The sequence below is a fragment of the Streptopelia decaocto genome, assembly GCF_964273445.1.
Source record: "Streptopelia decaocto genome assembly, chromosome: 4".
NCBI lineage: Eukaryota > Metazoa > Chordata > Aves > Columbiformes > Columbidae > Streptopelia > Streptopelia decaocto.
This window is the reverse complement of record NC_138658.1, coordinates 48,815,281-48,835,792: the sequence shown is the minus strand read 5'-3', so window position 1 is coordinate 48,835,792 and position 20,512 is coordinate 48,815,281. Positions and strand designations below refer to the sequence as shown.

The 20,512-nt window shown below is 37.8% G+C and overlaps 1 protein-coding gene across 2 annotated transcripts; it reads right to left on the bottom strand.

The window, feature by feature from the left end:
- Positions 1 to 66: 66 nt before the first annotated feature.
- On the bottom strand, positions 67 to 20,246 carry AASDH (aminoadipate-semialdehyde dehydrogenase). 2 transcript variants are annotated; one of them, XM_082051067.1, is made up of 15 exons: positions 20,178 to 20,246; positions 19,169 to 19,422; positions 17,068 to 17,188; positions 16,051 to 16,391; positions 15,092 to 15,284; positions 12,577 to 12,818; positions 9,675 to 9,781; positions 9,075 to 9,247; positions 8,336 to 8,528; positions 7,699 to 7,817; positions 5,550 to 6,387; positions 4,331 to 4,494; positions 3,822 to 3,947; positions 2,445 to 2,576; positions 67 to 1,401 (listed from the first exon to the last, which is right to left on the bottom strand). In XM_082051067.1, the coding sequence occupies exons 2-15, from the start codon at positions 19,396 to 19,398 to the stop codon at positions 1,003 to 1,005; spliced, it is 3,378 nt and encodes a 1,125-aa protein (XP_081907193.1). In that variant the 5' UTR covers positions 19,399 to 19,422; positions 20,178 to 20,246; the 3' UTR covers positions 67 to 1,002. The 2 variants fall into 2 exon arrangements, with proteins under 2 accessions (XP_081907193.1, XP_081907194.1); XM_082051068.1 differs by lacking the exons at positions 19,169 to 19,422; positions 20,178 to 20,246 and adding an exon at positions 17,550 to 17,600.
- Between the last annotated feature and the right edge of the window lie 266 nt (positions 20,247 to 20,512).

Genomic DNA, 20,512 nt, shown 5'->3' with positions numbered 1-20,512 from the left:
GCAAATACTTGATTCACATTACTAAGACCACTGGTTATTCCTTTTAAGGCATTAAAGACAACCAAAACCAATTTACACAACCCTTTATTATCTGTAAATACACTGTAGAGAGCATTCATTCAAATCTCTTTAAATATGATTTGATAATGGTTGATTTGAGCAGTGCACACTTCATCTTGGAACTCACACTCTACCTGTCATTGAAATTAAATAAATATACGTATGAAAGTATATTCTCCACTTGAGAATACAAGAAGTAACTCCTACTGACTTCACCAGAGTTTAAGTATATGCTCAGGTGAACTGAAGCCAAGGGGGGTCTAGGCTCACAGAGGAGGATCTATTAAGTTCATACAAACTACAGTAAACAGATCACTACTACCAGGTGTATTCAATGCAGGCTATGTCTTCAGAAATCAAGTTAAAAGTTAGATTCAAAAAAGGACTTGGGTTCCCTCACCATGGCATGGAATCCTCCTCAGACTAGACAAATAGCAGCCCGATGCATGGAGGAGCCAGGCACAGGCTGGGAAGGAATCTCAGGGCACAAGCTGGTCTGGACTCACAGAGGAACACATTCCTCCCACAGGGGGACAAGTACATTATTCCAAGCTGCAGAGTAAGGCACCTTACCACACCTTCTCCCAACCTTGCAGGTGTTTGAAACCAAGCTACTGACTTCCATTTTCATATTGCACAGGTCAAAGCACAACATTCAAATCCGAACCATCTGAAACATGTTCATTCATTAGTTGGAGCTGGGAAATGGGGGCAGGACAGTGAAACTTCTGGCTGGGTGCTGAGCAGCTATCCTCCTTCAGTCAGTACAGAAAGTCACCAAACATCACTTCAAATACTCTGGACACTGCCTGGTACAAAAGGTTACCTGAGAAGTCTGCAAAGAGCATCTCTTACCTACAGTAAAATAGGCACAGAGGTACAGAGCACCTCTGAATTCTTAATTTACAAATGTAAACAATAAAAAGGAAGCAGCCTAACAGCTTAGCTGTTCTTTTTTCCTGTCATATACAAATCTAGGCAATAAACATAATCATTTCTACAGCCAACAACAAGCTTTGTTCCCCATACTACAGGGGAAGAGAAAACCTCTCCTGGAAGCTTATCTACTCCTTCTGCTGTTCCAGTCTTGGCATTCAGGATCCACACTTTGCCATCTGTAGATACTGCTGCCAAAAGAATTTTGTTCTTTAAGTCATCACTTTGGAAAACAAATGGTGTTCCATATACACTTGAAGTGGCTTCAAATTTCCACAGTAAATTACCCTCCATGTTACAACAGTAGATAAAGCAATCATGGGAGCCAAAAAATATTTCTTGCTTAGTTAAACTTGAGATGCACGGAGATGAAAACACCGGTCCATTAGTGGAAAACTGCCAAACCTACAGAAAGAACATAACCACCCATTATCAAAGTTGTTCACTTTATCAGTTTGACAGCAACTGTAATTTTTCAATAGGCTAGTTGTTGACAGGAGAGCATTTTATTTTAAGAGCATACTAGGTTTCAGTGAGGGCTGGAGAATACTTGTCAAATTACAAGTTAAGTTTTATGCACAGAGTAAGTTATAAAAGACTCATAAAACAGATGTGCAAGAGTTACTACCTTCTGTGAGGTTCTCATAAAATGGCCAACTCGAGAAAAGAATATTCTTGGGCTGTTGTACCACAATTAGTAATGAACTTTGAGAATTCTGTTAACGTGCCATTCTGTGCCAAGCCAAATATTCCTTTTGTAGGAGAGATTTCCTCTGCTCATGCTAATGGTGTGCAAATTCCTCTTCAAGAGACTATCAGTTCTGGAACACTACTGCAAGCTGACAGCAGGGCCTGGGGCTAGCATGTATTTTATAATCAGAAAAGGTTGGCTTAGGAATTGCCATATAGACTGCATTTCAAGCAAACAAACAGAAACAATGTCCGTTGTTTTAATACCAGATACAAGCCACATCATCTCTGAGGAACTAAAAAAATTTTCTCATTTAATTCCAGGCTGCCAAATATTTTGCCAGAATTATGATTTGGCATATCTCTGCTGTGATGTCATTATTTTCTGACAAATACATTAGCATTTTAAGAAACGTTTACTTCTAAATAGCCCCATCTTACAGAAGAAACCGTTTTAAAGATGTTTGAAAAACCCACAAAACAAAGCCATTCCGTTTCATTTGCTGGCACTACACTTGACCATTTACTTTGGGTGTACGCTCTGAACTAGACATTCTGTTACTACATCAAGCAACTTGAGAGTTTGGAGTTTTGCTGTGAGCTGCATGGACTACCCTAAGCAAACAGTTTTTCTATTTTCTCCTCTCTGTAACAATAAATAGACACTTCTTTTTGGTTCACAAAAAGGTAAACGGTTACTCATTAAACATCTTAGCTGGGTGTTTGTGATGAACATAAAAATCCAACAACACTTTTACCTTTTCTCCAGAATGAGTGTAACAATACAAGTTTCCATCCACACACCCAACACAAACGTACTTCTCATTGCAGTGAGGGGAGGAGAAGAGTGGTTTTCCCAGGAAGCTTTTCCAAATCTTATTCCCTGTCACCTGTAAATGGCAGTATGGAATATTTGATGCTTAACACAACTGTAAGAAGCCATGCAAAACGACCCTTCCTTCTTCCTTACGAATTTTTGGGGGCAGGCTTCTCCCATCCAGAATGCATATCAGAAGCAAAATTACTCTTTAAATCTTATTCCAACAAAACGTTTAGTGTTTTCCTTGGGATACTCAATACCACTGTTCCACCCTTCTCTTCCTCCCCCTAGGCAAAATAACAATAATAGCGTAGTAGTAGTTTTAATAAATGACAGACGCATTTTTTATTCCACTCCCAGCTCCTCAGTATGTGACAAGGGCCAATGAAGGATAGGATATCTTGAAAGTGAGACATATTGATTAAGTCATAAACTATAAATACTGTAGGAAATGCTGAAACCCACAATCTATGATTGTCACAATAAGCTCCTAACATAGCCTGCACATTCTTGTTTTTATCAATTATCACTTGGAGTTACAGCTGGGCTTCTCAACTACCTGTTACTAAGATTTACGGAAAAAATTCTCTTTTTTCTTAACCACAGCCCACTAGAACTGAAAAACCATGCAATGGTCTTCTAACACTAGGCTGTGTATTACTGAGGAAACTTGCAGTGGGTGGGAGGTAAAGATGGTTAGGACTGATGCTCTCAGTTGCGTGAATACAAAAACATGAACAGCTGCTCCAAGTGACTGTTCCTTTTATCAGGCAGGACCAGCTGTAAGCCAACAATGCCTCAGAAAAACAGGAAATTGCTTCACATCTATAAAGAATTCAGTTTCCCTAGCGCAAAGAACACAACATCGGTCCAAGACTAAGGGGGACAGCTCTTTAAATGACTACAGGGACGGAAACAGTAAGAGGAATGAAGGAGCTTCTTTCTCTACTCTGTTCTGATTTCAGTAAGTTCTGTGTATTTTTTTTCTAATCCCGTGTCAAAGGGAGGGAGGGGAAAAAAATCTAGAGACATGCTCTCACTCACTAGTTCAACTGAGAAGGTAGTATATGGGAATGAGAAGACACCGATTCCAACTTTGCTCTCCAGTCAGCATATAAATTCAAGCAAGCCACTTGCTTGAATTATTATGGTAACCTTGTGTATAATAATATGGCCCTTGAGTGAAAAATATCCTATGGTAACTTATGATCATCTAGTTCCTTTCATCAGAAAAGTGAACTTAACTTCAGAAACACATTTTGGCTTCATTTAAATTTGAGATTGGGATCAAAGACAAGTAAGCAAAGGTACATACTGGGTTTACAGCCAATAACAGTCCTCCTAGTGTAGCAACATAAAGATGATGTGGAAAAGAACTTAGACAAGGAGACGAAAACACAGCTCCACCTTCGCAATGTAACTTCCATATACATGCCTTTTTCTGCAAGCACAAGATAAAAAAGAAATTTTTTCAGCTGGAGTTAAAGCTTGTCATGTTTACAACGACCTTCGGATGACAAAGCTTATCAAACACTGCATTTGCTCAGAAAATACTAGTTAAGAAGCAAAGCTATAATGTACATGCTATTACAGCAACATATATGCCAGTAGACGAGTAGCCCAAGAATCACAGCTGAGAACACCACTAAAACTGTTTACTACCACATACTCCTAACCCCACTTAAGCAGGCCTAACTACGTCAAAATTGTAATTATGGACTCCCGAGAATACTAACACCAGTGGAGATTCATCTGATGTACTACAAATAGGGTCTACATTGGATATTTATTCTGCTATACCTAAAAGTTAGTCAGTGTGCTTACATAAATATCCAAAGCATACACATGTTGGTCATGTGATCCCACGTAGACTAGTCCACTGGAAGGGTCTACAACTGCAGAGCTTTTCACAGTATCTGCTGTGACAAAAGTCCAGTGTGTTTCTCCATCACTGCTTTGAAGCACATACACTAAGCCATCATAACAACCTGTGTGAAATGAAAACACAACAGGGGAAAAAAGAATAATGATTATTTGTATTTATGGTGTGATTTATGCTGCTAGCTGCATCACTGCTGGACAGAAACAAGACGACTCAAGAGGTACAGATTCAAAGCATTTTCCAAAGCTCCTCCTTTTCTTGTAGCTCAGAGTCTTTGCTGGTAGTTCATACATGCAAACTTGTTCTGTGTGTTCTTTCCAGGTTACATTTAGAATATATTTATCTCACTGCCTTTCTATCAAGTTTTACAATAATAATATTAGGAGACACGGAGAGCTGCTGAAAAGGGAGAATAAGAATGTTTTTTTTAATTATCTCTCTCCCTAATTTTCCCTTCTGAAAACAAAGATGCTGAAAGAATATGTTTTCTATTGAAAACTGAACTGTAGTTCTAGAAACTCCTTCATTTTTAATGAAACATTCAATTTTGTTATCAGAGTAAATAGCAATCAAAATACCAGCAAAAGGACGGTACCATCAGCTTTGCATTAAAAACCTGACCACCTGGACACGTGTGCTAACCAGTGATGTACATGTATTAGCTAAAAAGATAATACCAAGATGAATAATGGCAACTCTGTTGACAACAGATAGGTCAAAACCAAAAATGAGAGAATTAAAATCTGTGAAAAATAATCTGAGGCACCGTGTGCTAATTTTTACCTCTACCAGTTTTTAAAGACATTTTAAGATGGTATCACCTTTCCACACTTTAAGAAAAACTCAAGAGTTTAAAGGTCACACCTCAATCAGAAACTGTACACATTGACTATTCCTTAATGAAGCCTTATGAATAAATTGGCATATAATAAACCACAAGTGTGTAGGTTAAATAAGCTCCATCACTGGTTATCATGAAACTCAAATTAGTTCTTCCTTCTGTTTCTATTGTATAATAAATTAGTTCTGAAGCCGATATGGAAGTTTATGGATAAGTGTAGATGGAGGACATTCAGAGGTAAGAAATAAGATTCTCCATCATTCATCTTGTATTTAGCAGAAAAAAATAATTTAAAATGAAGGCTAAAACAAGAGACATACCAACAATAATGAAATTTCCACACTTAGACACGCAGGCAGAAGATTCAATACGATCTCCAAGGTTCTTCTCCCATTTTATTTCTCCCAAATTTAGATCAATCGCCTGCATTGCATGAGAGTGAGAGCCAACATACACAGACGCAGATGCTGCTTCTTTAGATGGTATTATAACCAGTGGTGATGCATCGACACATTTTCTTGTATTTGACTTCCATCTTATGCACAAGGCCAACTCTGACGTTGTTACGTGACCACGTTCTGCAGGAATCTGCTCTACACAGCAACAGTCGGTTTTATTTGCCTTGTTTGTAACTGTTAGAATTCTGTTCTCTCTTTCATACCCTTGCACATGGCTCTGTGTTATACTTGGAGTCACTAAATGCAGAAAGGATGGTTGCTGTAGCAATTCCACTCCTACCTGTACTGTATTACTGGGTTGCATAAAAGATGTGGTGAAATTCATAGAAAAAAAATGATTTCCTCTGCTTAGTGCAATAAATGAAATTAACCCTGAAGCAACCTCAAGACCTCTTTCAGATTTCAGTTTGATATATTTTCCATGGAACTCCTCTCCACTGTTCCCACTTAATTTTCTTTTCACAACATTGTCATAATTCATTAATTGGTCCTCATCTGGGAACAGAATTTTAAGAATATGCCTATAAACCTCTTCAATCGAGCCGCTGAGAATAACTTCAAGGAGTCCAGGCACAGCTTTGCCTGCTAGCATCTCAATTTCATCATAAAATCGTAGAGCCTTTAAGGAGTCTCCACCGCTGTACAGAAATATCGCATCTTTAGAAATTCCAGTGGAGTCACCTGGGAGACCCAGAAGAGACTAGAGAAAAGAAGAAAGAGGTAACAGTCCATGGGAGTTGCACCATGACAGACACATAAATACTCACGTTGAGTAAAATCCACCTGAATACCCAGAAGTCCTGCTCAAAATTAACAACTGAGGAAACTCACTACTCTGCAAAAAATCACATGAAATATGTTAGTGCCAACAGAGGTAGTGATGGAACAAGAGTTAGGGAAGAACTGGGAGATACTAGTTCTGTACTAGAAAATGTTTTGCTCAATTACAATTCTGTAGTCTAGGGAATTAAACTGTGCTGTATTTCTGTTGGCCATTTTCAATCTTGACACCACTTGTCAATGACAGTTTTGCAGATAAAACATTGATCCCTTTTGATAACATTGGTTTAGGTGCTTTATTTTATTAATAAAACTGATATAAATCAGTATCTTTTACTTCTGAATTATTTAAGTAAGCTACTTACCTACCTACTTTTGAAGCTATAACCCCTGCAATTCATGAATGATTTTGGTTTTGGTATTGTTACTACAACAAACAACAATTACTGTGTCTCTTCTCACAGTACTCTCTGCTTGTTAAGTCCAGGTGTAAAGTCCAAATCCTCTGGTTTTGGAACCCACCTTCTGCTGTTCATAATGGATCTAGGGCACATCCCACTCCTTAGGGTTATCACTTCTATAGCCACCAATACAGTATCAGCACTGGCAAATAGCATTACTAATTTCACTACATTTACTTTTTCAAGTTATAGCCTCAGCACATCTCACTTTCAGGTGAAATTGGGAAGTCTGTCTTTGAAGCAAGTAACATTGTTTGGCATCACATTTCAATCCATTGAAAAGCAAGTTTCTAGCAAAGACATTTAGAAATAATACAGACAGTCCAAGAGACAATTAAACAAGTGTGTCATCTATTTAAAAAAAGACTCTTCGATTCATCATTATCTTAAGAAAGAGAAACTCTACTAACACAGTAGCTATTTTGTACTAAGTTTCCATGTCCCAGTTCCTAGTTTCCCTTAGGGATACCCTTCTTTGGCATGTGAAGCAGTATTCAAAAAGCTACTGACAGGCTATGTTCCTCCTGTGCTAATTGCTTATACCTCATAGGCTGCAGTTTTATCTGATAGAGAAATATAAATTACTCCCTCTTGGCCACTGCAGAGCAACTGTATTTAAGTACTAACTGAACAGAAAGAGTTGTAATGCTTAAATCTATAGGCAGCTAGAATGTTCTGGCTGCATTAGTCATACTTCTTATAACTCTCTAATTCCTGACACATGTATAATGATCTGCTTGCAAAGATAAAAAGGCAGCTCAAAATACTACCTTCCATAAATTCTGCAATCTTTCCCACAATTCCTCTGCGCCACTCAGCTTACTGTCACGCCTTCTGGAGTTTAGATGGTTCTGGTAAATCTTGTTCAGTTCAGATATGTCAACTTTGCCTTTGTAGAAAATAAAGTATGATTTTTTTTTCATTGCTCTTTTAGCATTTACACTTCCAAAACCTGCTCTGCCCAAATAGTCACCCTACTCTTGTACACGCTTCCTTATACAAACTCAACTGCACCTGTATTATTTTTAGCCAATCCATCAGCTGCACAGAACCCAGCAAGGTTTTTGAAAATTTACCCTAGCCTCCCACATAATCCCACCTTCAAAGCCTGATCTTTCCCTAGCTGAAGTCAGAGTTCTGTTGCAGACTGCAACAGGAATGACAGAGAAAAGAATGTGCAGTGTTAAAACTAAATTCATTTTACGACTATTCTTTAACTTTTGAATGAAACATTATGACGAAAACATAACACGTGATCACGATTTCCTACTAGAAGTTAGGTATCTAAACTACGTATTTAAAAAGCATGAATCGAGTACTGGATTTTGGTCAGTTAAAAAAATACTATAAAAAATAAGGAATAGAGATAATTAAAATAACTGGCAAGGGTACAATATTTTCATTTACCATGTGATGTCAAAGGCAAAGCTTTAATCAGTACAAGCTCATCAGGGACTGCATAAGCTGGTAGATGTTTCTGGAGTTCTTGAAATATTTCTCTCTCTTCTAAATCATCCTTGGGTACAACAAATAGGATAAGTTTTTCCTGCTGATACCAGGTCACTGCACAAGCTTCTACCTTACAAATATCTTCAGCAGCCTGCAATTAAAAAAATTAGTCTTGTTTTGAAATTTAGTTTATCAATAGAGTAAAAACTAAAATTAAAAAAGTACACATTTAAAGACTGTATTTGTCTCACATTCCTGCGCAACAGCCTATGAAATGTCTTCTCTTGTAGCTGAAGTTTGTACTTCTTAGCATCAAAATGGACTCAGAGATATGTTTTATTTGCCTAAATGCCATGAGATATTATCCATGAGTCTGACATTGAATCTTACAGAACAATCACTATAAAAGTACTGCAGTGCCAACGCTCAGCATTTTTCAGGTGTCCATACAGTTAACAATTCTGCTCGAAGAAACCATTTAATAAAACAGATTTCCAAGAACTCAGAACTAAACTCTTAACTAAATTATGTGACTAGATTTTTGATAACACATTTTTGATAATTTTGATATTTCCAATTTCTTTTAGACTCCTAAGTCACCTGAAAATGCGTAAATACCCATCTATGATGATAATGATGTGTTCCTTACCCCTGCTCTTTTATACTGGCATACTCTGCTCACTCGATGTTATATTACCTGCTGCAAACTTTCAATATTAAAACGTTTGCCTTGACGTTTAATCTGATTGTCTTTCCGTCCCAAGAAGAACAACTTCGCATTCTGTACTCTTACAAAATCCCCTGTTTCTCTCATTGTGCCCAGGGGTACAGTTATTTCATCATCAAGAAAGCAGATTCGTTCTTCACCTCCTACACAAGAAAAGATTGTGGTCACATATATTAAATGGCTAACTGTAAATGAAAATTTTATATAAAGAATATTTTATCAAATTTTCATGAACTCTAACAAGCATTACAAGAAGTGCTAAAATATTATCAATGTCTAAACTTCTGCAATGTACAAACTGGGCTATGCAGTTAATACAAAGAGATTACTTTAATGAAGAATGTCAAAATGCAAGCAGGAAAAAAAAGTCAATATAATGAAAGCACAGTCTGTAGATGAAATTACGGTAATTTCCTGTTTATCATTCTAACAACCTAAAATACTGTCAGAAGGTTTTCAGCTCAATAGAAACTTAAAATGCTATATTAATCTGTATATCACACGCAGATGCCAAGTAAAGCAATATCAAGAAATAAGAAATAAGAAATTTGATAAGAAATATCAAATAACCTATAAATATTTGTCCTTCGCCTTCTAGAACTGCAGATCCGTTGGTATCTCTGACTTCAACTTTTGTTCCGAGGAGTGGTGATCCCAAAGGTATAGGGAAGTCAGTTCTAAACACATTAAAGAGAGAAATAGTAAAAAACTTCCCCTTCTGAACACAAAACAACAATTACAGAAATGCATTAGCAGAGAGCCTTTTAAAGTACTGGTAACAGAGCAAAAGTAGACGCTGGAGGCTTCTCTTTACAAATGTTTCTTCTTTAAAAATATCTCAATTTGTTCAAAATTAACAACCTCCACAATGTGCATGGGTTTCTTTACCATACACCAAACACCACAGAATACTAGAAAATAAGGCCTGAATGGATGCAGAAATACCCTGAGAGTTTCAGCCAGTTTTTGAGTTCCCAGGGTTGAAACTCCCATCAAAGTCAACAAAGTTAAACACATGTAACTGCTTTCTAAATAATTATTTCCCTGTCCTACCTAGTTTGAGCTTTTATTCTATTTTATTACTGACATGGGAACAAGTACAGTTGACTCTTTCAGAATAGACTGAAATAAAAGAAACTGTAATTTCAATGTCATATATGTGTTATAGACTACCTCTGTTGAGCTGAAGACCAACTCTTATTTTCTCTTCATTCTCTAGCTTCTTCAAGCACTTGCAGAACCTAATTTATTGAATATAGACACTATTTCTGAGTGGTAGTAGAGAATAGCATATTTTCTTCAGTAAAGCAAAATTTTAAAAGTAAAGTAACTTTAAATAACTTTTGGTAATCTATGAAGGTAGGCATACATTCCAGTTCAGTTTCTATCATAAAGTATCATATTTTAAGCTAACACTTCTTGTTCAACTGCTGTTATTCAGGCTGTTGAAACTTCTCCTTTTCTCTGATCAGTCAATGAATTCTTTATCTCAAGTTGACCAAAAAGCAGTCAAATTTTCAGAAACATGTATTTCTGCCACATGAGAATCTCTTCCTCCTTTTCCTTCCTCTGGTCAGCTTCAAAATACAATTACTTGACAAACAGGTATGAGGAAGCATCCCAGATATTCAATGAGTCTACCCCATACCATGGGAAAGTCTGAACTCAAAGACAAAACAAAAAAACAAGAGTAGAATTTAACATCACCAAACAAAACCCCAAGATTCCTACATATACCACAGAACAGCAAAAATAAAAGACAAAGTCCTCATTTGAACATCATTATTAAGAGATTTGGGATTAGACATTTGATTTTGCCCAACTTATCTAAACAACAGAAAGGTGCAGACCACTAAGGCAGTAACTTCGTGCTATTTTTTTAATTTTCTAGTGTTCTCTTGAACATTCAGCTAACAAAAATAAAAGCCCACTGTACTACAACTGTCCTGTCAATCCTAAGAAATGAAGAAGACATAAAATGGTCTGCCCCAGCTTTGTTGCATCTGGGGCTGCTTACTGCAAAGGAACCCAAATTCCCTTTGCAATGAGGCTTAGAGGAACAGGCTCTGAGGTGAAGGGAAGGCTGGGTTACAACAGTCGGAGACTATAAACTTCCACCATTCTAACTGCATACCAACCAGGACTAAAGAACAACACATTATTTCTGGAGCACAGAAACTCTGAGTAGAAAAAACAGTTTCACTGAGGATAAGGTAATTTTTGAACTTGGAGAAATCAGAATTATAATTATTTTTGCATGAGAATTTAATGACACTTTATGACCATCCACCATCTTCACTTATCGGGGGTTTAAGTACCAGGTTAATGTATTGAATCATTTGTCCAAAACATCCCATTTCATAGGACACGTCTAACTCAAGTCACACGTATAATTATTATGCCAGGGGATAATTACAACTTTCAGAGAGCAAATGAAACATTGAGCTAACTGGAAGTACCTTTCATGACCTTGACTCTCCTGCAACTCTCTTTATAAAATGCAATGAACAACAAGAAGTCAGAAACTGAGCGAAAAATCACAGAGTGCTAAATGATGAAAGGAAAGTACTTCTAGAAGAAGTCCAAGTGAAATTACTGTGAGACCCTGGGTAAGTGACTTCAGACAAACCTGTCATCCGAACTAGTCAAGTAATATCAGTGGGATTATTTGCTGAAAAGTATGTTATCCAATACTAGAAAAAAAAACAGTACCTAGTCTCCACTTAATCAATTATTTGTGGAGTTTAAAGACTGTAGGCAAAAGCACGGTAGCAGTAGGAGACATACATATATCTACTGATTATATTTGAAAGTAATCTTGAAGCATTTTTGCTTAAAATAAGTAAATCACAGAAGTAACATTCTGAATTGACAGAGCTTAGCTCTGAATCTTTGTTCTGAGGCTACGATTAGGAGTTACAGAGCCCCATTTCTTGACTCTCACTCTTCTCATTGAACATGCAAGATCTCACTGGAAAAGTCTCACGATAAGCAAGAGTATGGCTGGCTGAAGTTACTCTCAAACTGGGTAGGAGCCATTTGCCTGCACAAGTGCAACACTGATTCAATACTGCCACACAGTCAGAGACAGCACACCCTGGTCTAGGCTAGTCTATGTTGATTTAGAATGTGGATTCACAGGCTGGAGTGAGGAAGAGGTCTAGATACAGAGATGACTAAAATACAGACCATTACAACACAGTACGCAAAACTTAACGGGTCTACTAGTAGACAGAATTCCAGACTGCAGTTCTGTCCTTCAAGAATCATTCATCAACTTTTACTTGAGGGGCTTGTATTAGAGCGAGAGAGATTGGATTAGTCTATACTACATAAAAAAAACCAAATGTAACTTCTACCAGCATAAACACTCAGGAGGACTCAGTAGCCCTGGAAACAGGAGGGTCAGGTTCTGTTTCTCATCATTTTCATCATTCACATGCCAAGGCTTGAAAACAGTGAATTTTCCTACCTAAAATCAGCACTAAAAACCTCTTCAGGAATCTTGTAGCAAGTGGCCCAGCTTGACACTTCAGTAATACCATACAGATTAAAAATACTTGTTTTGTTCTCCTTATGCTTCCAACTTTTCAAGAGATTCAGCATGGGAAATGCTTCACCACCAAGGGCTAAGACACGAAGTGAAGTATTTGCAGACAACACTGTTGATTTAATAATGTGAGCTCCAAACCTTCTCAGAAGTGTTGGTGTTGCCTGAATGATACATATTAAAACAAAACAAACAAACAAACAACATAAGAGAAAGACCTGTTACATTTTTTCAGTGTATGTGTACACTCTTTCCTGTTTTATCATATTCACTGCATAGCTATATTGTGGATGTACTTAACAATCATTTACGTATAGTAGATGGCATCAACCATCAGATACCAGTATAGATCACACTGGTGTTTTGGGAGATTGTGTTTCTCCTTCACTTAGATGCGTTAGGGACTCCCTGTTGTGTTTCAGCTACTACCTGAAGTGTGTGCACACTACTTCTTATGTTAATTACTTTGAAACAGAAAGTAGCAAACACAGTAACCTCTTGATGGTATTTCTTGAGCTTTTTTCCCCTTCAGTCCAGCATATTACAGCAAAAATATAACCTGTTCACCTGATTAACCCGCATATAGAATATTTAAAGACCTTTCCATAACACTAAACATTCCTAGGATGCCAGATTCTGGGTTTGTGTGTGTTCCTGACTTGTGTAAACGTAACAGTTTACAAAGATGTGTTTTTCTGAAAGCTTTCACATCACACTCTACATTGAGCAGAGGAAAAAAAAAAAAAAGTTTCCTTAAATACAACAACTACTTCTATAAAACTATTGATGTAGAGCCCTTTCACTAAGGGAAAAATGGTAAATCATTTTAACAGATACCCTTCACTCTCATTCTTGCCGACTTTTTATAGTAAGAGGACTGGAAAATTAACAGATTTCTTACCAGGTTATTTTCTTCTAGTAATAGAAAAATACCATCACTGATCATTTTAGCTCCAGTGAATCAAAACAAAGGAAAAATAGAGGAAAAATTACTCTTCCTCTCCTTAATAATCACTTTTCAGATTTCTCAAGTCTGCTCAAGCAAGTCAAGAGCGGAAGGTAATGTCTTGCTATAATTTAAGAAACATCATAAAATTATTCATCATCACTTAAGTTACAAAGAGAATATTTTTTGTCACTGATCCAGCTGAGAAGCCCTTCCTTCACTGATTAAGACAATGATCAATAAAATCACAAAATCAAACTTTTCTTAGAAAGATGTCTCAAATACCCTCATCCACCAAATTTCGCCTTTATCTATTAATGCTTTACATGCTTTAAAAAAACACTTTAAAAGTATTTTAAAGTATACTTAAAAAAATCCTGCTAATAGAGATTAATACCTAGGAAATTATTTTTCTAAAAGCAAGTGAGAAACTGATCAAGAAACTTGTATATGCTGGGAAAATCTACACCATCAAAGTTACAAAATATTTTTAACTAGTGGATTTTTTTCTGCTGTGGAATCTTCAGCTAACTGCTCATTAATCTTGAATTTATATCCTACAATCTCAACTACCAACATTCCTCCAAAAGAAACAGAAATTTCAGCATTTCTATGACTGCAAATATTTCAGAATTACACTAATGACAAAGCAAGGCTTAGGGTTTGATTTATCACAATTAATAGGCTAACAAGACCATACTCACTTTGTTCAAAGCTGGTTACAAGTGAGATCCATTTTACCAGCTCTTCCCCACACACCCTGATTTAAGTTCGCGTACTCTATTAACGGTTTGCCTAAATACCTTGTTACACTACAAGGCCAGGCCTAGCCTTTTTCAGCCCTGCTGGATGCTCTTAACTTAAAGTAAATTTTCCAAAAATGAACTTTAAAACTATTAAAATTGAGATCACATAGGAGATGGCTATTCCAAGACATAAGAAGCACAGGCAGCCTCATACAAACAGGTGGCCTGAAAACAATGTGTTGCTGTGGAATCAATTATTCTCTTGCTCTCATTATCATAAAAATGACATTTTATCACTCTATAAATTGTACTGGTTTGGTTGTATGTTTAGCATAGAGACTACTATTGAAACTTAAAAGCTGTTTCTAAGGAAAGGTTCTAAGATCAAGCTGATTAAAAAGTGCTAAAAATGTCTATAACAAGTAACTCCATTACTAGCTTCTTCAGAACTGTTTAATTAAAAGAATAATTTACTAATTCTTAAGAATTAGTGGTTTCTTGAGATATACGTTTGTTTTATCTTTAGTTCATTGCCTTCTGTAACAAAATGTTTGAGCCTTCAATCAAACGGTCATTTTCTAAACAGTTAACACTCTACAGCAAAATGGATAGCACAAGCTGCACCTTCAAGGCAGAACACTCCTGCTCTATTTAATCATCAGCGTCTCCACTGATGAAAAAGCAGTACACATTAGCAAAGGTGAGAAGCAAGACACTGAAGACACTTATCTTGGCTGTTACCTACCTGCAACACTGTCACATGGTGACGGTGAAATAGAGCAGCAGACAGCTCCACAGGCATCATTTTAATCATGTTTGGAACAATGAGAATAGAGGCTCCACTTGCCAAAGCAATGAACAATTCAACTACAGATGGGTCAAATGTTAAAGGAGAAGCCAGGAACAGCACATCATCCCGTGTGATCTCAAATATGGATCTAAAATAAGAAAGCTAGGAATTACAAATTTGATGCATGTTGTTAAAAAACATTCCCAAACTAAAAGAGCAGCATGAAAGAAATGTGCATTAGCAACGCTAAGGTCTTAAGGGCTGCCCTGACTATGCAGGCTTATGGAGGGCAGACAACCTGAGTAAGGGTTCCTGCATAAAAACTACCACTATTGATTAAACACGAGGTCCTTTGCAAAGACATCCACCACTGTACAGAACAATACAGTATGTTGAAGGGCATATCTCAACTACTGGATGCTCAATTAAAAAAAAAAAAAAAAAAGCAAAAAGAAAAAAAGATGATGGTATTTTCCACAATAGATTTTTTAGAAAATATTAAATGAAGCAGAAAGAAACCTAGATAGCCTAGAAGGGAATTAGGACTTAAAAACTCCAGAACACAACAGATATAACTGTGAATAAATAATTAATTTTGTTATCTATTTCATTTAAGCTGCAAGCCAGAGTATAATACTTCCAGAAAGAGCACATAACTTGAAGTACAGCCCTCAAAAATTCAGGTAAAGCACCATTTAAACATCAAAAGTAACAGCTAGAGAAACAAAATTTTACCTTATACAATTTAGACACAAAAGAAACAAACACAAATCTGAAAAGGCACAAGAGGAAGTGAAGCAGTATTAGCAAAACTCCAATCTACGCTCCTCTGCAGTATTAAAAAAACAACAAAATAGTCCCTCAATGTCAAATTTGTAAAAGCATTTAAAAAGAAAACTGAAAACCACACTTACTTAAGATGCTGAATATTTGGCACGATACATTTATGAGGCACTCTGACTATTTTGGGGATCCCTGTGGTTCCTGATGTATGCAAGACGTACGCTAAAGAGTACTTCTGGCCAACATCCATGTTACCTCCTTCAGATGTTTTTACTTCAGTTTGACCTGGACAAGCAGTGTATCCAGGCTGCAAGTTACCAACAGCTTTGAAAGGCTCATATTTACTTTTCACACTGTCTACTTGTTCATTTAAATCAGTGTTGCCTGAGCTCAGTTGGAAGAGAGTTAAACCAATATGTCCTACTGTGGAAGAACTGTGGTAAAACCAACCAACATGGGACATCTGGAATTTCTGCAAGAGAAAATAAATAATTTAAACAATAGAACTCAGGATGCACTGTTATTATTATACTGTATGCAATGAAATAGGAAACAAATAAGGTGTGATTTTTCATGCCTCTATTTTTGGAGGACATATGTCAGACAGTTTTAAGCTCAAGTATTTATATATATTAATATGAGTGAATGCAGACTTTATAAATGCAAAATAAGCAATTCTCTGAGCAAATTCTGCAGAAGACAAACAACTTTGAATTACAACTAGACGGTCCAATCTTGTCTATTGTCTTTGCAATGTGAGAGGATGCAAGATTTGGGAGGAGCTGGACAAAAGGAAACCAAACAATTAAGTGAACCAGTTTTTTCCAACTATTTTCAACTATTGTGAGGATTTCTAACTCTCAACCTTGACATGTGGAGAAACAAGTCTGGAAAAGCTTTCCAGTGCCAGTGCCCAGCAGCCTTGCCTGGACAACACCGTAACAGGAACATAGGTATTTTTTGAAGAGGAGAAGAAGCCCTTCATACTTTTAAATTCAAAGACGTTATTTTCTGAACGAGAAAGACCACCTCTTGACACAAAGAAACAAAACAACCCCATCCAAGCTTAGTAAAACAGAGTACAATCTGAATAGCTACACATTTCTAAATTGCCCTTTAATTCTTCCCGTAGAAGCCTGAACACTTACATTTATTTTGTCATTCTCAACAAGAATATACTGAAGATTGCTTTTCTTCATGAAGTAAGTAGATAACATTGGTGGTGCATCTGGATCAACAGGAGAATAGGCAGCTGGAACTTGAAGGATTCTAACAAGACAAAAATGTTTTAAACTTATTCTTTAAAAAAATAAGACCTCTTAAATTTCACTAACATTTCTTTTATAGATCCATAGTCCTCAGAGCCAGAAAATATAGTCATAACATGATTTTTGAAGATTTTGTTAGAAATAAAGTAGGAAGAAAATTATAGTCAGTGTTGCCTTTTGGTATTTTACAGCAAGGAAAAAGATTAAAGCTTGATGAAAACATTCAACATTATTTCTGACCAAGTAGGCTGGTGATGACAAAGGTATCACTGACATCACATTTTTAAAGCTTCTGCTATTGACTAGGAACAGAAATATAAGCTTTTTATTTATACATGTACAACATATTGCAAAAAACCCACCAAAAGTCTGCATGCTGAAAACAATTTCCATTCTCACTAATCTAAAAAATCCAACGTAAGAGAATCTGAGCATTCACTGGAGTTTTTTCCCTAATAAAGAGAGAAACACAAAGTATGATTCTGCTCTCATTCACTGTGCTTTACATTGTAGTGCTCCCTCAGCAGTTGCTCACTCCAACCCTTCCCTCTAGTGGCTCCATTTGATAAAGACAAGCATTTGAATTTGTTAATGCCACAAAAAGCCAAGATGAGTAAGGGGCGACTAAAATATGAGTGGTTCTGATACATTTTCACATTTCTTCTAAGGCTGGGTTCCCACATACACTTAGTTTTACTTCCTCTTTGTGCAGGCAATTTATCAATGACAAGATCCAGAACGAAGACTTGGAAGCCGCAGCATTCTGCATACTCAAATAGCCACTGGTATCAGTGAGTGTCTAAACTCGACCTGCATCACACATAGCACTTAACTACTCAGCAACGATGGCTGTGAGAATCAAAACACCCCAGTAGTTCCCAGTCATGCAGCAAAAGAAAACTGTGTTGCTGCTAAGTTCATTAGGACACAGATTAAATGAGGCTGGAAGGGACCTCAGGATGCCCAGTCCAACCTCCTGCTCAAGCAGGGCCAGCTGTGACACCAGACCAGCTGTTCAGGTCTTGAAAACTTCCAGGGATGGTGCCTGCACAACATCTCTGGGCAACCCACACCACTGGGGAAAAAACAAGAAAGTTCCTCAGTGCTTCTGGGAGGTTTATGATTACAGCGCTTGCTCACTCCACTGAAATCTTTATACTCAACTGTGATACATCATCTTGCACTATTACGTATTTTAGGTGCAGTGTGACAATAAGAAAATACTGATACAGATCATCCTGACGAGAAACACGATTGCTGCTGTGTACATCAGCTGAAGAAAATAAGCTTGTGGTGCTGAGATTCTATATTACGTCATAAATGCAATAGATATAAAAGAAACATATGTAAAGGATACAAACATTAGAATTCATCAGCAGAAAGAAATTTTTTTAAACTGCGGAAATAATGTGAGCGTTGAGAACATTATCATTTCCGTTTCCTAGCCATTAAATAATCAATTTCACTTTAGTACTGCATTGCACATGACTTTTTTCTACAATATTTGTAATGGAACTGTAACTGTATACTCTATTAGCTTAAAGCATGAAATTTGTTTCCAATGCATATTTTGCTAGCAAGACACGAATACATTAAAAAACCTGCATACCCATTTTATTCCGTTAGATTGCCTCTGTTTCTAAACACGCACAAATACATTAATAATTATTTTTGTATATTTTTATAAATATGCTTAATCATACCCTTAAAAAAAATGGATGATGTTACATACACTTCAGATCAATGACCTCAAGATTAAAAAAAAAAAACTTTAGCAGTAGCTTTTCAAGATTATAATATTGTCAGCTTTTTCGCACTTCTTAAGTGCGAAAGTCCAGTGCCTCTTTATTGACTGAATTACTATAATATTACTGCATTTTTAATTAAAAATATTAAACAAAGTGAAGATTTGCTTTCATTGAGATGACCCTTAAAAAAAAAAACCAAACACAATACTGAATGCAATCAATCAAAACATTACCCTAAGATCCAAGATGGTAAGTTTATTCCTGGATAGCAGTAAAGGCCTATTTCACATTTTCCTTGCTGATCACAGTGCTTTTGAAGAAAAGCTGTTAATTCCATGGCAAGCTTAACCACCGTTGCATACGTATAGAAAGTGGGAGGTTTGCCATTGCATTCATCAAACCAAACCGCTTTTCTATCAGCGTACAGGCTGGTTGCCTGATTCACCAGCTCCTGAAGAGTCATGTTGGCTGCATATCTCCAGTCCCCCTGAAAGATTAACAAACCAGACTGCATTATCACCTCCTAACTTTTAAAATTTTAGACAAATTATGTAAGTGCACCAAATACCACCAAGTAGGAAAAAAGATCTTTGGCAGAAAACATACAGCTTCACCACACCTTATATTGCAAAAGTGTAAGGCTTAATACTTTTATTGTTTGCCACGGGTCTCATCTGTGAGCCCAGGATGCAGTAATTCACTAACATTTCATTACACTGAGGTTGCTTGCTCCTCACCATCACGGTTTTTTTTTAAAGCTGGGCAGAACTGAATTAACAACTTTATTAACACAACTGAATTAATAATTTTCTCTTTAATAGAACTATGAAATACGAATCTTTCCGTCGCAAGCAGAAAACCCAACACGTCCACTGCCAAGGCTTTCAGGGTGCTGCTTGTTCTGGCGCCCGTCTCTGCCCCACAGGCCTTCCCGTCACGGCCGTACGGTATGACCGAGCCGCGGACCGGCAGGCTCCGGGCCAAGGGCCCCTCTCGACTCCGCCGCGCCAGGGCCAGGACTCCGCAGCGGCCCCAGGCGAGGCCAGGCGGCTCCTGCACTCCCCGCCACGCTCAGCGTTCCGCATCTCCACACAAGGCCTGGCCGCCCCCACGGCGGGGGGCTGCGCCATGAGCACCGCGGGGCCTCTACGGGACCGACGCCATCAGCGCGGCCAAACGAGCGCTGCCGCTAGCCCCAACGGCCGGAGCTCGGGGAAACGGCCACGCCACGAGGATCCCCACCTGAGGCAGCGCCGCACGGCACCTGCCAGCGCCTTCCTTTTCTCCACCGCCGCCTAGCAACTCATGTTCAGCTCTTCTGATTGGCGGAAAAATGGTAGTCCCGCCCGACGCTGCGATAATGTGGCGCACTCATTGGCCAATGGCCGTCGCGCTGTTTGGGCATCCACAAGACGCGCCCGGTCCGCCAGCGACCTGCGTGGGGTGGCGCCATTTTTTCCTGAGGGTTTGAGGAGCAGTGCGTGCGCCACAGCCCTCCCAGCTCTCCACAGCTCCCCGGCAATTCTTTTTCAGACCTAAAAAAGGGCTAAAACAAACTCAGGGGTCCGGGCTGAAGG

Excerpts from the sequence above, each read along its gene's own strand:
- AASDH (XM_082051067.1), bottom strand. The coding sequence starts at position 19,398 with ATGACTCTTCAGGAGCTGGTGAATCAGGCAACCAGCCTGTACGCTGAT. Across the intron at positions 4,495-5,549 it reads TGGAAATTTCATTATTGTTG|GTTGTTATGATGGCTTAGTG; the intron begins GTATGTCTCTTG and ends CATTTCACACAG. Across the intron at positions 3,948-4,330 it reads TGTATGCTTTGGATATTTAT|AAAAAGGCATGTATATGGAA; the intron begins GTAAGCACACTG and ends TTGTGCTTGCAG.